General features: G+C 47.4%; 1 protein-coding gene across 1 annotated transcript in view; it reads right to left on the bottom strand.

Moving 5' to 3' along the window:
- The window catches only part of LOC126295214 (nostrin), a 152857-nt gene that overhangs the window by 35373 nt on the left and 102474 nt on the right, over window positions 1-15010 (bottom strand). Inside the window, exons 7-8 of the mRNA XM_049987556.1 lie at window positions 10432-10656; window positions 3826-3990 (exon numbers count right to left, since the gene is read on the bottom strand). Of these exons, the coding sequence (XP_049843513.1) occupies window positions 3826-3990; window positions 10432-10656 (390 nt within the window). The remainder of the gene's footprint in view (window positions 1-3825; window positions 3991-10431; window positions 10657-15010) is intronic.

Genomic DNA, 15010 nt, shown 5'->3' with positions numbered 1-15010 from the left:
CAAAATTGTGTAATGGTGTAACAGTCAAAGGGCCAGACTGCACTTTTTGAACTGTCTTCTGCACAATGATTAAATCTTACAGTTAGTTTAAAATATCTTATGAGTAAAAGTATATTAAATTGAAGCTTATTATATTGTAATGTCTTTTCTTTAAACACATTTTCATCATCCTTCCATAATTTAGCTTGTTTAACCGTTTCTCTATCTGCGATTCCAAATGGCATCATTAAGTATTCCCGGCTTTTATGAGCTACCCAATGCTTCAATGATACCGTTTGGCATCACTTCACTTAGTTCCAAGTTTGGCCAACAGATCACAGTGGCATTTGCTTTTGTGAAGTGCAGAACAGAGAAGTGCCGTGAGTCGTGCTACTGCATTTGTGAGTGAACAATAACTGTTGTGTTTAGTTTTATTCTGCTTTTATTCTTGCTTACAGAACCAATTTGATTTAGTTCCTCAAGGGCAAGGGAAAGAAATACAGTAAGTTCACAATACAGTTATGTATGCATTTTTTTGAGTAATTATTCTGTAATTTCCAATGATGCCATTTGGAACCATTATTTTATTTATTAACCAATAGCTTCAAAAGAACTTTTGCAATGGATATGACATATGTGCAACATGTACAGTAAATATTCATCGCAAAAAAAATTTTCTCAATTTTTTTTCTAAATGTGACACACAAATGGTTAATATAATTATGTGTTTTTTGGAAATTCTGTAAAAAAATTAATAGTAGCACTCTTTATCTTTAGATAGTTACACTCCTATAATGTGGCTTACTGTCGTGTTATAGGAAGTGGGCACAAGGAAATCACAGATGTATTTTCAGTTGCAGGATTCGGACACTACTGCACAGTTTTGAGCATGCTGTGGACTTTGTCCCTTGAGCAGATGAAAGATGGAGATTTTGAGTGTTTTGCAGGTAAAAGAAGCAGAGTAAAAATTGCAGAGTTCACGTGTTGAGTAGGTACAAGATACAGAGTTCACATGTGATGCAGAGTTCATGTGTTGAGCAGATAAAAGATGTGGGGGTCACACATTGAGTAGGTAAAAGATGTGGAGCTCTTGTATTGAATAGGTAAGAGATTGAGAGTTTGTGAGTTTCAGATTGAAGTATGTAGTTTGTGTGTTGTGGAGACAAAATTTGTGAGGTTCATTTGTTGATCAGGGTAAAGGTGCAGAGTTCATGTGTTGAGCAAGTAAAAATTCTGCAGATAACGTGCTGAGCAGGTGAAAGATGTGGAGTTTGTATGTTGAGAGGCTAAGAGATGTTGACTTTCCAGTGGGCTGAGAAGAGACATGTCCATGAATGGCTGCAAATAGTCTCGTAAAAGCTGAACATAATGATCGGTTCAGTAGGACCAGAGAAGCCAGTCCATTCCATGTAAACACAGCCCACACCAGTACGGAGCCACCAACAGCTTGCACGGTGCCTTGTTGACAACTTGAGACTGTCGCTTTGTGGGATCTGTGCTGCAGTTGAACCCTACCATCAGCTCTTAGCAGCTGAAATTGGGACTCATCAGAGCATGCCATGGTTTTCATCATTCTGTCCTAACAGACATGGTCGCTGTATATCCCACATTGTTTTCTGGTGTTATTTCGCACAGAGTTGCTTGTCTGTTAGCACTGACAACTCTATGCCAACACCATAGTTTTCTGTTATCAAGTGAAGGTTGTCAGTCTCTAAGTTGTCTGTGGTGACAGGCATTGCCTGAAACTTGGCCTTCTCAACACACTCTTGATGATTTCCGAAATGGAATGTCTCATACATCTAGCTCCAACTACCATTCTGTGTTCTGTTAATTCCCATCGTATGGCCGTAATCACATCAGAAAATTTTTCATGTGAGTCACCTGAGTACAAATGACAGGTCAGCCAATGCACTGCCCTTTTATGCCTCGTCTGGGAGATATTACCTTCATGTGTACATGTGCATATTGCTATTCCACAACTTTTGTCACCGTGTAGCGCTGATCAGGCTAAAGATGCAGAGTTTATTGTGTGGGCAGGTAAAATTTGTGGAGATCGCGTGTTTTTAACAGGTAAAAGTTGTGAGGTTTGTGTGCTGAGCAGGTAATACGCGGGTAACTCCAAAAGAAATGCACACTATTTTTTTTAAAATCCATCTTTTATTCTACATGTTTGAAAGTTTTACAGTGTGTACATACATCCTTGAGGAACAATATTTTCATTTCTCCACATAATTTCCATCCCTCTAAACTTCCGTACTCCATCTTGGAACCAGCGCCTGTATACCCGCACGGTATAATTCTGGACCAGCCTGTTGGAGCCACTGTTTGGCAGTGTGCACGAGGGAGTCATCATCTTCAAGCCTTGTTCCACGAAGAGAGTCTTTCAGTTTCACAAAGAGATGATAGCCACACGGAGCCAAGTCAGGACTGTAAGGCGGGTGTTTCAGTGTTGTCCATCCGAGTTTTGCGATCGCTTCCACGGTTTTTTGACTGACATGTGGCCTTGCATTGCCGTGCAACAGCAAAACCTCCTGCTTTTGCTGATGTGGTCGAACACGACTCGGCCGAGCTGGAAGTTTCTTCAGTGTCCTCACATATGCATCAGAATTTATGGTGGTTCCACTTGGCATGATGTCCACAAGCAAGAGTCCTTTGGAATCGAAAAAAACTGTAGCCATAACTTTTCCAGCAGAAGGTGTGATTTAGAATTTTTTTTTTCCTTGGGTGAATTAGCACGACACCACTCCATTGATTGCCTCTTCGTCTCTGGTGAAAAATGATGGAGCCGTGTTTCATCACCTGTCACAATTCTTCCAAGAAATTCATCTCCACCATTCTCGTACTGTTCCAAAAGGTCGCTGCGTACCGTTTTCCTTGTTTCTTTGTGAGCCACTGTCAACATCCTGGGAACCCACCGGGCACAAACCTTTGTTAACGCCAACACTTTCAGTACTCTGCAAACACTTTCTTCCCTATCCCAACGTAGCGTGACAATTCGTTCACTGTGATGCGTCTGTCAGCAGTCACCAATTCGTCAACTCTCTGCACATTGTCTGGAGTGTGTGCAGTACGAGGCCTGCCGCTGCGAGGACAATCCTCAATACTGCCGTGCCCGCTTTCATCGCGTAACCTGCTCGCCCACCGACTAACTGTGCAGCGATCGCCTGCAGCATCTCCGTACACCATTTTCAACCTCTCGTGGATGTATCCCACTGTCTCGTTTTCACAGCACAGGAATTCTGTGACAGCACGTCGCTGCTGACGAACGTCAAGGGTAGCAGCCATCTTGAAGACGTGCTGTGTTGGCGCCACTCACGGGAACAGGTTGAACTAAGTTTGAGAACAAGCGGGAAGGATGTATCTACACACAGTAAAACTTTGGGGTCTGGGAGACCAGACAGCGAGGTCATCGGTCCCATCAGATTAGGGAAGGACGGGGAAGGAAGTCGGCCGTGCCCTTGCGAAGGAACCATCCCGGCATTTGCCAGGAGCGATTTAGGGAAATCACGGAGAGCCTAAATCAGGATGGCCAGGCGCAGGATTGAACCGTCGTCCTCGCGAATGCGAGTCCAGTGTGCTAGCCACTGCGCCACCTGGCTCGGTGTGTAAAACTTCCACACACGCAGAATGAAAACTGTATTTTTTACAAAAACAGTGTGCATTTCTTTTGGAGTGACCCTCGTAATTGTTGGAGTTTGTGTTGTGCGGGTAAAATATGCAAAGTTCGTGTGCTGAGTAGGTAAAAGGTGCGGAATTTTCGTGTTGCGCAGGTAAACTGTGTGAGGTTAGTGTGTTGAGCAGGTAGAAGTTGAGGAGTCGGTGTGGGCCGCTCAGTGGCTGAGTTACCTGCTTGCGGCGGTCCCGGTTCATGGCGAGGGTGACGTGCTCGGCGTAGAAGTCTGGCAGCAGCTGCTCCGGGAGGGGGTTCCCCGCGCCTTGCAGTGCCGCCGCCGTGCGCAGGTCGCGCTGCACGTCCATCGCCTCCACCGGCTCACGAAGTCGCGCTACGCTCTGCAGCAACAACAACGCCGCCTCACACTACACGATACGATATGTACTCCCGATGATGGTTTCGCCACTGGAGCACATCCGAACACCATTCCCCGCATACATCCGCGACATACTGCATAAAGCAACAGGTTGAGTTGCGTAAGACGTAACACCCCCTCTTATTTTTTACGAACAGTCCAAAATAATGAAACTAGATTCTCAGCAAATAACAGTGCATAGAGGGGCATGTAATTTAGTTGTATGTTTAATACTCCTAACTCCTGTATCAACTGAGATACTAAACTAATTATGGTTCTTTCAGATGGAACGATCTGTTTTTTTTTTTTTAAAGTCGGTTGAAGTCGGCTGCTGAGAATTTTTCCGGGTTGTATGGCTGTGGTCCATGGAACTCTTCAATCCCTGACGTTTCGTCCAAGGCTGCGTTGGACATCTTCGGAGATGTTCCTGGTTGTGGTGAGTCTTGCAGACTGGCGAGTCAAAGAGCGGCCTAAATACTGTGGAATGTGGGCGTGGTCTGGATTTCACGTGATGGCAGAGATAAACCTTGTCAAAGATAAAAATTTTTAACCATCGATTATAGTACATCATAGATATAAACTTCTCATCGATTCTGTAGCGCCACAGTCAGTGATTTATGGACTGTGGCGCTACAGAATCGATGAGAAGTTTATGTCTTTGGCGGACTATAATCGATAGTTAAAAAATTTTATCTTCTGTACTGTGTACAGAAATTACGAAACACCTGTATATCCTTATCTCAACGGCTCTGACCACTATGGGACTTAACATCTATGGTCACCAGTCCCCTAGTACTTAGAACTACTTAAATCTAACTAACCTAAGGACAACGCACAACACCCAGCCATCACGAGGCAGAGAAAATCCCTGACCCCGCCGGGAATCGAACCCGGGAACCCGGGCGTGGGAAGCGAGAACGCTACCGCACGACCACGAGATGCGGGCCCTTATCTCAGTGACGACCTAAGGAACTGTAAAGTAGCCCCTTAGTTGCTGGGAACATACCAGGCACACTGTATATCCTCTGTAGGACAGAAGTCGTTAGGTGTACAGACATTACTATACATCCTGCACATGAATACCATGATAGAAATGATTATGGCATGCAGAATTTATCAAACACTCTGTGTATCATGTCTCGGATGAAAACTGGGAGGTACACAGAACTAATGAAACACACCTTGAACCATGTCAGTATGCATAAAGGATTTGATAAATACCCAGCGATACCCTCAAGGTGCCCGAAATTGAGAGGTCGATAGAACTTTCTAAACACACTATGAGGCTCACAGGACTTGTAAACCACCCTGTACCACCTGTTACCTCTGCAGGCAGCAACCATTTCAGTAAGTACAGAGAACTTTTTTTTTTGGGTCATCAGTCTACTGACTGGTTTGATGCGGCCCGCCACGAATTCCTCCCCTGTGCTAACCTCTTCATCTCAGAGTAGCACTTGCAACCTACGTCCTCAATTATTTGCTTGGCGTATTCCAATCTCTGTCTTCCTCTGCAGTTTTTGCTCCCTCTAACACCATGGAAGTCATTCCCTCATGTCTTAGCAGATGTCCTATCATCTTGTCCCTTCTCCTTATCAGTGTTTTCCACATATTTCTTTCCTCTCCAATTCTGCGTAGAATCTCCTCATTCCTTACCTTATCAGTCCACCTAATTTTCAACATTCGTCTATAGCACCACATCTCAAATGCTTCGATTCTCTTCTGTTCCGGTTTTCCACAGTCCATGTTTCACTACCATACAATGTTGTACTCCAGACGTACATCCTCAGAAATTAAGGCCGGTATTTGATATTACACCCGTGGTCTAGGGGTAGCGTCTAATCAAAACGTCTTCCGTCAGCATTGGCGGCCGAAGACTTCCGGCATAAGAAGTCAGCCTCATTCTGCCAACGGCCTTCTCAAAGAGGGCGGAGGAGCGGATAGAGGTTCAGGGCACTCTCTTGTCCTAGGGGTGGGAAATTGCCCCTAAAGGCGGAAGAATCAGCAATGATCAACGACACGAGGATGCAGAAGGCAATGGAAACCACTGCATTAAAGACACATAACGTGTATCCACAGGACATGTGGCCTGTAGTTGAAGAAGTGTCATGATGATCTCTCCATTGGCAAAAGATTCTGGAATAGTCCCCCATTCGGATCTCCGGGAGGGGACTGCCAAGGGGGAGGTGACCGTGAGAAAAAGATTGAATAATCAACGAAAGGATAACGTTCTACGAGTCGGGGCGTGGAATGTCAGAAGGTTGAATGTGGTAGGGAAACTAGAAAATCTGAAAAGCGAAATGCAAAGGCTCAATCTAGATATAGTAGGGGTCAGTGAAGTGAAGTGGAAGGAAGACAAGGATTTCTGGTCAGATGAGTATCGGGTAATATCAACAGCAGCAGAAATGGTATAACAGGTGTAGGATTCGTTATGAAGGTAGGGCAGAGGGTGTGTTACTGTGAATAGTTCAGTGACCGGGTTGTTCTAATCAGAATCGACAGCAGACCAACACCGACAACGACAGTTCAGGTATACATGCCGACGTCGCAAGCTGAAAATGATCAGATAGAGAAAGGGTATGAGGATATTGAAAGGGTAATGCAGTATGTAATGGGGGACGAAAATCTGATAGTCATGGGCGACTGGAATGCTGTTGTAGGGGAAGGAGTAGAAGAAAAGGTCACAGGAGAATATGGGCTTGGGACAAGGAATGAAAGAGGAGAAAGACTAATTGAGTTCTGTAACAAGTTTCAGCTAGTAATAGCGAATACCCTGTTCAAGAATCACAACAGGAGGGTGTATACTTGGAAAAGGCCGGGAGATACGGGAAGATTTCAATTAGATTACATCATGGTCAAACAGAGACTCCGAAATCAGATACTGGATTGTAAGGCGTACCCAGGAGCAGATATAGACTCAGATCAGAATATAGTAGTGATGAAGAGTAGGCTGAAGTTCCTGACATTAGTCAGGAAGAATCAATACGCAAATAAGAGGGATACGGAATTTCTAAGGAATGACGAGATACGTTTGAAGTTCTCTAACTCTATAGGTACAGCAATAAGGAATAGCGCAGTAGGCAGTACAGTTGAAGAGGAATGGACATCTCTACAAAGGGCCATCACAGAAGTTGGAAAGGCAAACATAGGTACAAAGAAGGTAGCTGCGAAGAAACCATGGGTAACAGATGAAATACTTCAGTTGATTGATGAAAGGAGGAAGTACAAACATGTTCCGGGAAAATCAGGAATACAGAAATACAAGTCGCTGAGGAATGAAATAAATAGGAAGTGCAGGAAAGCTAAGACGAAATGGCTGCAGGAAAAATGTGAAGACATCGAAAAAGATATGATTGTCGGAAGGACAGACTCAGCACACAGGAAAGTCAAAACAACCTTTGGTGACATTAAAAGCAACGGTGGTAACATTAAGAGTGCAACGGGAATTCCACTGTTAAATGCAGAGGAGAGAGCAGATAGGTGGAAAGAATACATTGAAAGCCTCTATGAGGGTGAAGATTTGTCTGATGTGATAGAAGAAGAAACAGGAGTCGATTTAGAAGATATAGGGGATCCAGTATTAGAATCGGAATTTAAAAGAGCTTTGGAGGACTTACGGTCAAATAAGGCAGAAGGGATGGATAACATTCCATCAGAATTTCTAAAATCATTAGGGGAAGTGACCATTATATAATCTATCTGAAACCTGTCAGTATCTCCAGGTTTCTTCCATGTATGCAGCCTTCTTTTATGATTCTTGAACGAAGTGTTAGCTATGATTAAGTTGTGCTCTGTGCAAAATTCTATCAGGCGGCTTCCTCTTTCATTTCTTAGCCCTAACCCATATTCACCTACTACGTTTCCTTCTCTCCCTTTTCCTACTACCGATTTACAGTCACCCTTCACTATTTGAATAATTTCTTTTATTTCATCATACATTTCTTCAATTTCTTCGTCATCTGCAGAGCTAGTTGGCATATAAACTTGTACTACTGTAGCAGGCGTGGGCTTCGTATCTATCTTGGCCACAATAAGGCGTTCACTATGCTGTTTGTAGTAGCTTACCCGCATTCCTATATTCCTATTCATTATTAAACCTACTCCTGCATTACCCCTATTTGATTTTGTGTTTATAACCCTGTAGTCACCTGACCAAAAGTCTTGTTCCTGCTGCCACCGAACTTCACTAATTCCCACTATAACTTCAACCTATCCATTTCCCTTTTTAAATTTTCTAACGTACCTGCCCGATTAAGGGATCTGACATTCCACGCTCCGATCCGTAGAACGCCAGTTTTCTTTCTCCTGATAATGACGTCCTCTTGAGTATTCCCTGCCCGGAGATCCGAATGGGGGAGTATTTTACCTCCGGAATATTTTACCCAAGAGGACGCCATCATCATTTAATCATACAGTAAAGATGCATGCCCTAGCGTATTTGTTGCAGGAAATAGGAAACTGACAAAGCATCTCATTTGTGTTTACACGGCAATATTAACACAGTAGACACTCAATATGATATAATGCCCATCATTGCTGCCTTGGGGGGGGGGGGGGGGGCTGTCCTTTGGAGTATTTTACCTCCGGAACATTTTACCCAATCATACAGTAAAGCTGCATGTCCTTTGGAAAAATTACGGCCGTAGTTTCCCTTTGCTTTCAGCCGTTCGGAGTACCAGCACTGCAAGGCAGTTTTGGCTATTGTTACAAGGCCAGATCAGTCAATCATCCAGACTGTTGCCCCTGCAACTACTGAAAAGGCTGCTGCCCCTCTTCAGGAACCACACGTTTGTCTGGCCTCTCAACAGATACCCCTCCGTTGTGGTTGCACCTACGGTACGGCCATCTGTATCGCTGAGGCACACAAGTCTCCTCACCAACGGCAAGGTGCATGGTTCATAGGAGGGGAGGGGAGGGGGCGAGAGACTGGAATTACTGGTATAAAATAAATTGTGTGTAACTGTAAAAGGCACCAATAGTAACTGATTACGCAGCTGTGCACAATTGTAACTGAATCCTGGCTTTCCTTGACAACCAGGTTTCAGTAGCTTCTCAGTTTGCCTCACAAGGGCTGAGTGCACCCCTCTTGCCAACAGCTATCGGTGGTCACCCATCCAAGTGCTAGCCCAGCCCGACATCGCTTAACTTTGGTGATATGACGGGAACCTGAGTTACCACTGTGGCAACAGTATGTATATCAAAGACCTTGTATAGGGTGTCTGTGTTGGTAGTTGGGAGGTGAAGACAGAACTGAGTAAACACCCTGTACATTAAAACTGAACTTGTGAACCATCCTGTACCACCTGTTCCATTTACACGGAGATGATTTTCAGTACGTATAGAGGGGGCGATCAAGAACGAAGTGCTCGTATTAAGAAGGGAGTAAGACAAGGCTGTAGCCTTTCGCCCCTACTCTTCAATCGGTACATCGAGGAAGCAGTGATGGAAATAAAAGAAAGGTTCAGGAGTGGAATTAAAATACAAGGTGAAAGGATATCAATGATACGATTCGCTGGTGACATTGCTATCCTGAGTGAAAGTGAAGAAGAATTAAATGATCTGCTGAACGGAATTAACAGTCTAATGAGTACACAGTATGGTTTGAGAGTAAATCGGAGAAAGACGAAGGTAATGAGAAGTAGTAGAAATGAGAACAGCGAGAAACTTAACATCAGGATTGATGGTCACGAAGTCAGTGAAGTTAAGGAATTCTGCTACCTTGGCAGTAAAATAACCAATGACGGACGGAGCAAGGAGGACATCAAAAGCTGACTCGCTATAGCAAAAAAGGCATTTCTGGCAAAGAGAAGTGTACTAATATCAAATACCGGCCTTAATTTGAGGAAGAAATTCCTGAGGATGTACGTCTGGAGTACAGCATTGTATGGTAGTGAAACATGGACTGTGGGAAAACCGGAACAGAAGAGAATCGGAGCATTTGAGACGTGGTGCTATAGACGAATGTTGAAAATTAGGTGGACTGATAAGGTAAGGAATGAGGAGGTTGTACGCAGATTCGGAGAGGAAAGGAATATGTGGAAAACACTGATAAGGAGAAGGGACAGGATGATAGGACATCTGCTAAGACATGAGGGAATGACTTCCATGGTACTAGAGGGAGCTGTAGAGGGCAAAAACTGTAGAGGAAGACAGAGATTGGAATACGTCAAGCAAATAATTGAGGGCGTAGGTTGCAAGTGCCACTCTGAGATGAAGAGGTTGGCACAGGAAAGGAATTCGTGGCGGGCCGCATCAAAGCAGTCAGTAGACTGACGACCCAAAAAACCAGAGGACTTATGAAACACGTTGTACAGCCTGCCTGTGCTGGACTCCAGGAAGTGAGCTTGGTGTGCAGTACCTCTACACGACTTTTGGGCCGCCCTGCAGCAGGTGTCGGCCGCGCAGGCTGCTGGCGGTGGTGACGTACCTGGAGCAGCCGGGGCGCCAGCTGGTCCAGCAGGGCGAGGTGCCTGGAGGCGAGCCCTGCGGCGGCCTCCAGCCGGTCCTGGTCCAGCGCCCGCAGGCAGCGGCCGCCTCTGCTCACCGCCGCCTCCCACTCCAGCCGCGACCGCTCGGCGCGCACGCAGCACCCCCAGTACTCCACGTCGGCGCGCTTCACGCACTCCTCCGCCTTGCGGCGCTTCTGCTGCAGCTGCCGGCACACAACGTACGTAACAAACCTCACCTCCAAGTGCCGCCCATAACTCATCCACAGGGAGTTTCCCCAAATACACTCCTGGAAATGGAAAAAAAGAACACATTCACACCGGTGTGTCAGACCCACCATACTTGCTCCGGACACTGCGAGAGGGCTGTGCGAGCAATGATCACACGCACGGCACAGCGGACACACCAGGAACCGCGGTGTTGGCCGTCGAACGGCGCTAGCTGCGCAGCATTTGTGCACCGCCGCCGTCAGTGTCAGCTAGTTTGCCGTGGCATACGGAGCTCCATGGCAGTCTTTAACACTGGTAGCATGCCGCGACAGCGTGGACGTGAACCGTATGTGCAGTTGACGGACTTTGAGCGAGGGCGTATAGTGGGCATGCGGGAGGCCGGGTGGACGTACCGCCGAATTGCTCAACACGTGGGGCGTGAGGTCTCCACAGTACATCGATGTTGTCGCCAGTGGTCGGCGGAAGGTGCACGTGCCCGTCGACCTGGGACCGGACCGCAGCGACGCACGGATGCACGCCAAGACCGTAGGATCCTACGCAGTGCCGTAGGGGACCGCACCGCCACTTCCCAGCAAATTAGGGACACTGTTGCTCCTGGGGTATCGGCGAGGACCATTCGCAACCGTCTCCATGAAGCTGGGCTACGGTCCCGGACACCGTTAGGCCGTCTTCCGCTCACGCCCCAACATCGTGCAGTCCGCCTCCAGTGGAGTCGCGACAGGCGTGAATGGAGGGACGAATGGAGACGTGTCTTCAGCGATGAGAGTCGCTTCTGCCTTGGTGCCAATGATGGTCGTATCCGTGTTTGGCGCCGTGCAGGTGAGCGCCACAATCAGTACTGCACACGACCGAGGCACACAGGGCCAACACCCGGCATCATGGTGTGGGGAGCGATCTCCTACACTGGCCGTACACCTCTGGTGATCGTCGAGGGGACACTGAATAGTGCACGGTACATCCAAACCGTCATCGAACCCATCGTTCTACCATTCCTAGACCGGCAAGGGAACTTGCTGTTCCAACAGGACAATGCACGTCCGCATGTATCCCGTGCCACCCAACGTGCTCTGGAAGGTGTAAGTCAACTACCCTGGCCAGCAAGATCTCCGGATCTGTCCCCCATTGAGCATGTTTGGGACTGGATGTAGCGTCGTCTGACGCGGTCTGCACGTCCAGCACGAACGCTGGTCCAACTGAGGCGCCAGGTGGAAATGGCATGGCAAGCCGTTCCACAGGACTACATCCAGCATCTCTACGATCGTCTCCATGCTAGTATAGCAGCCTGCATTGCTGCGAAAGGTGGATATACACTGTACTAGTGCCTACATTTTGCATGCTCTGTTGCCTGTGTCTATGTGCCTGTGGGTCTGTCAGTGTGATCATGTGATGTATCTGACCCCAGGAATGTGTCAATAAAGTTTCCCCTTCCTGGGACAATGAATTCACGGTGTTCTTATTTCAATTTCCAGGAGTGTATTTAACAGGACATAGAGAGTGCTCCACTGAACAATGTGAGGTAGGAAAGCTAGGGTCGGAGAAGCCAGCTTAAGGAGGTATGGGAGCATTGTCCAGCTTATTTACAACTAAACTGCGTACAAATTTACACCTTCTTTGCCGTTTATTTACAATCAAGACCAGTTTTGCATCGGCTCGGTTCCCACAGTTCCGGAACCTGCACAAAAAATTGGAATAGACATAAACATCATTTACACCTTTTTCATTGCTCATGAAAACCACACATTCATGCTGTACCACCATACAACGAGGCCTTCAGAGCTGGTGGTCTACACACCGGTGCCTCTAATACCCAGTAGCACCTCCTCTCGACATGAAATCTGGCAGGTTACTGTTAGCTCCTCCCCAGTTGGAGATTTTCGTCCTTCCGGATCGTGCGTCGCATTGGGTACGAACTCACCCGTTTCGTCAGTTGTATTCGTAAGGGTTTCTGATGGTCGTGCACCAGCACAGACACAATCAAACTCAAAATGCATTATTACGTAATGCGCCGTAAATGCAAAGCGAAGATGACGGATGCTCGTATCCGTCGTGGCGTACTATCCACAAGTTGATCAAGGCACTGTTGGTCCAGATTGTTCCACTCCTCAACGGCGATTCGCCGTGTCCCTCAGACAGCTTGGGGGGGGGGGGGTCACGTCGTCCATATAAAGCCCTTCTGAATCTATCCCAGGCATGTTGGATAGCGTTCGCAACTGGAGAACATGCTGACCACTCTAATGGAGAGAGGTCGTTATCGTGATGGAAATCATTCACAAGATGTGCACGATGGGGGCGCGAACTGCCGTCCATGAAGACGAATGCCCAGCCCGTATGCTGCCAATATGGTTTCACTATCGGTCGGAAGATGTCATTCACTTATCATACAGCCGTTACCGCACCTTTCATGGCCACCAGCGGCGTACGTCGGCTCCTCCATAGTGCCACCCCAGAACAGCAGGGAACCTCCACCTTGCTGCACTCGCTGGGCAGTCTGCCTAAGTCATTCCGCCTGAGCGGTTGCCTCCAAACACGTCTCCGACGATTGTCTGGTTGAAGGCATATGCGACGCTCATCGCTAAAGAGAACGTCATTGCCAGCCCTGAGCGGTCCATTCGGCATGTTGCTGCACCGCGCTGCACGGTGTCGTGGTTCCAAAGATGGACCTCGCCGTGGACATCGGGAGAGAAGTTGGCGCATCTGGCAGCCTATTGCGCACAGTTTGAGTCGTAACACGACGTCCTGTGGCTGTATTATTCAACATGGTGGCGTTGCTGTCAGGGTCCTCCGTAGGTAGCGGTCATCCACTGCAGTAGTAGCCCTCGGGGGGCCTGAGCGAGGCATGTCATCGACGGTTCCTGTCTCTCTGTATCCCCTCCATGTCCGAACAACATCACTTCGGTTCACTCCGAGACGCCTGGACACTTCCCTTGCAGAGAGCCCTACCTGGCACAAAGTAACAATGTGGACGCGATCGAACCGCGGTACTGACCGTCTAGGCACAGTTGGACTAGAGACAAGACGAGCCGTGTCCCTCCTTCCTGGTGGAATGACTGGAGCTGATCGGCTCTTGGACCCCCTCCGTCTAATAGGCGCTGCTCATGCCTCATTGTTTACATCCTTGGGCGGGTTTGGTGACGTCTCTGAACAGTCAATGGGACTGTGTCTGTGATACAGTATCCACAGTCAACGTCTATCTTCAGGAGTTCTGGGAACCAGGGTGAAGCCAAACTTTTTTTAAAGTGCGAAGTGCGTTTTTCGACCACCATCAAAAATTAGGGGGATTCCAGGGTCTGCAAACCGGGGTGATGCAAAACTCTTTTTGATGTGTGTACATGTACAGTCTTCATCTCCTGCAATGAAACGAGGACGAGGCTGATTGCTAGCAAGTGATGACGCAGGTTTTCACTACAACATGGCTCTCTTGTATTTACATTGTCCCGTGACAGAACGTGCTATAAATCAACGGCAGACCCATTCATTGTTATTGAGGGACGCACAGTACAATACGATGCTGCAGCACCGGTAAACTCTCGCAGAACTCACTGACACGCACTTTGTCTGTGGGGGGGATACATTGCAATGCTCTCGCTGCTGAAAGGCTGTGTAGGGAACGGTTACCTAACATCATCACCCGTCTCGACGAGTGTTCACTTCTTTCGAACGACGAATACGGCAGACTGGCTCATTGGAAAGATGAAGCGAGGGACCTGGTAACATGAGGCCCACTCACACATCCGCTTTTTAAAGAACAGGTACTGCAATGTGTTGTGGCGAACCCAGTCGTATTGCGCGAGACATGGGCGCTGCACGGACAAAAACTACACTCATATCACCGAGAACGAGTCCGTGCAATGCTTGTGACTGAATTTGCACCAAGGGTCGCATAATATCATAATATCAGAGGTTACCCTAACAATGGATTGGTCTAGCAGGTTTCCTCCAAATGGTGCTGCTTACTGACGGGGCCCCATTTGATCGAGACGGTATTTCGACAGCAGGAAGAGCCATGTCTGGGATGAAGAATACCCTCACACTGCAGTAGAGCCACACCATCAAGTAGGTTTGGCTGTGAATGTCTGGGCCGGCATTGTAGAAGACAATATCATTGGGCCATATCTTCTACCTGGCCGTCTGAATAGCCACCTGTACTTGAGGTTGGTGCAAACAGTTCTATCTGAGTTGGAGAACGTACCCCCTTGGCTGTTCGTGAGTGGGTGTGGATGCAACATGACGATGCACCGCCTAACTTCGGTGTGGATCCAGAATGATATTTTCACTCCGCAGCGGAGTGTGCGCTGATATGAAACTCCCTGGAAGATTAAAACTGTGAGC

The sequence above is a fragment of the Schistocerca gregaria genome, chromosome 11 (genome assembly GCF_023897955.1).
Source record: "Schistocerca gregaria isolate iqSchGreg1 chromosome 11, iqSchGreg1.2, whole genome shotgun sequence".
Taxonomy (NCBI): Eukaryota; Metazoa; Arthropoda; class Insecta; order Orthoptera; family Acrididae; genus Schistocerca; species Schistocerca gregaria.
Note: the sequence above shows the minus strand (reverse complement) of the source record. Positions and strands in the feature narration are given on the sequence as shown.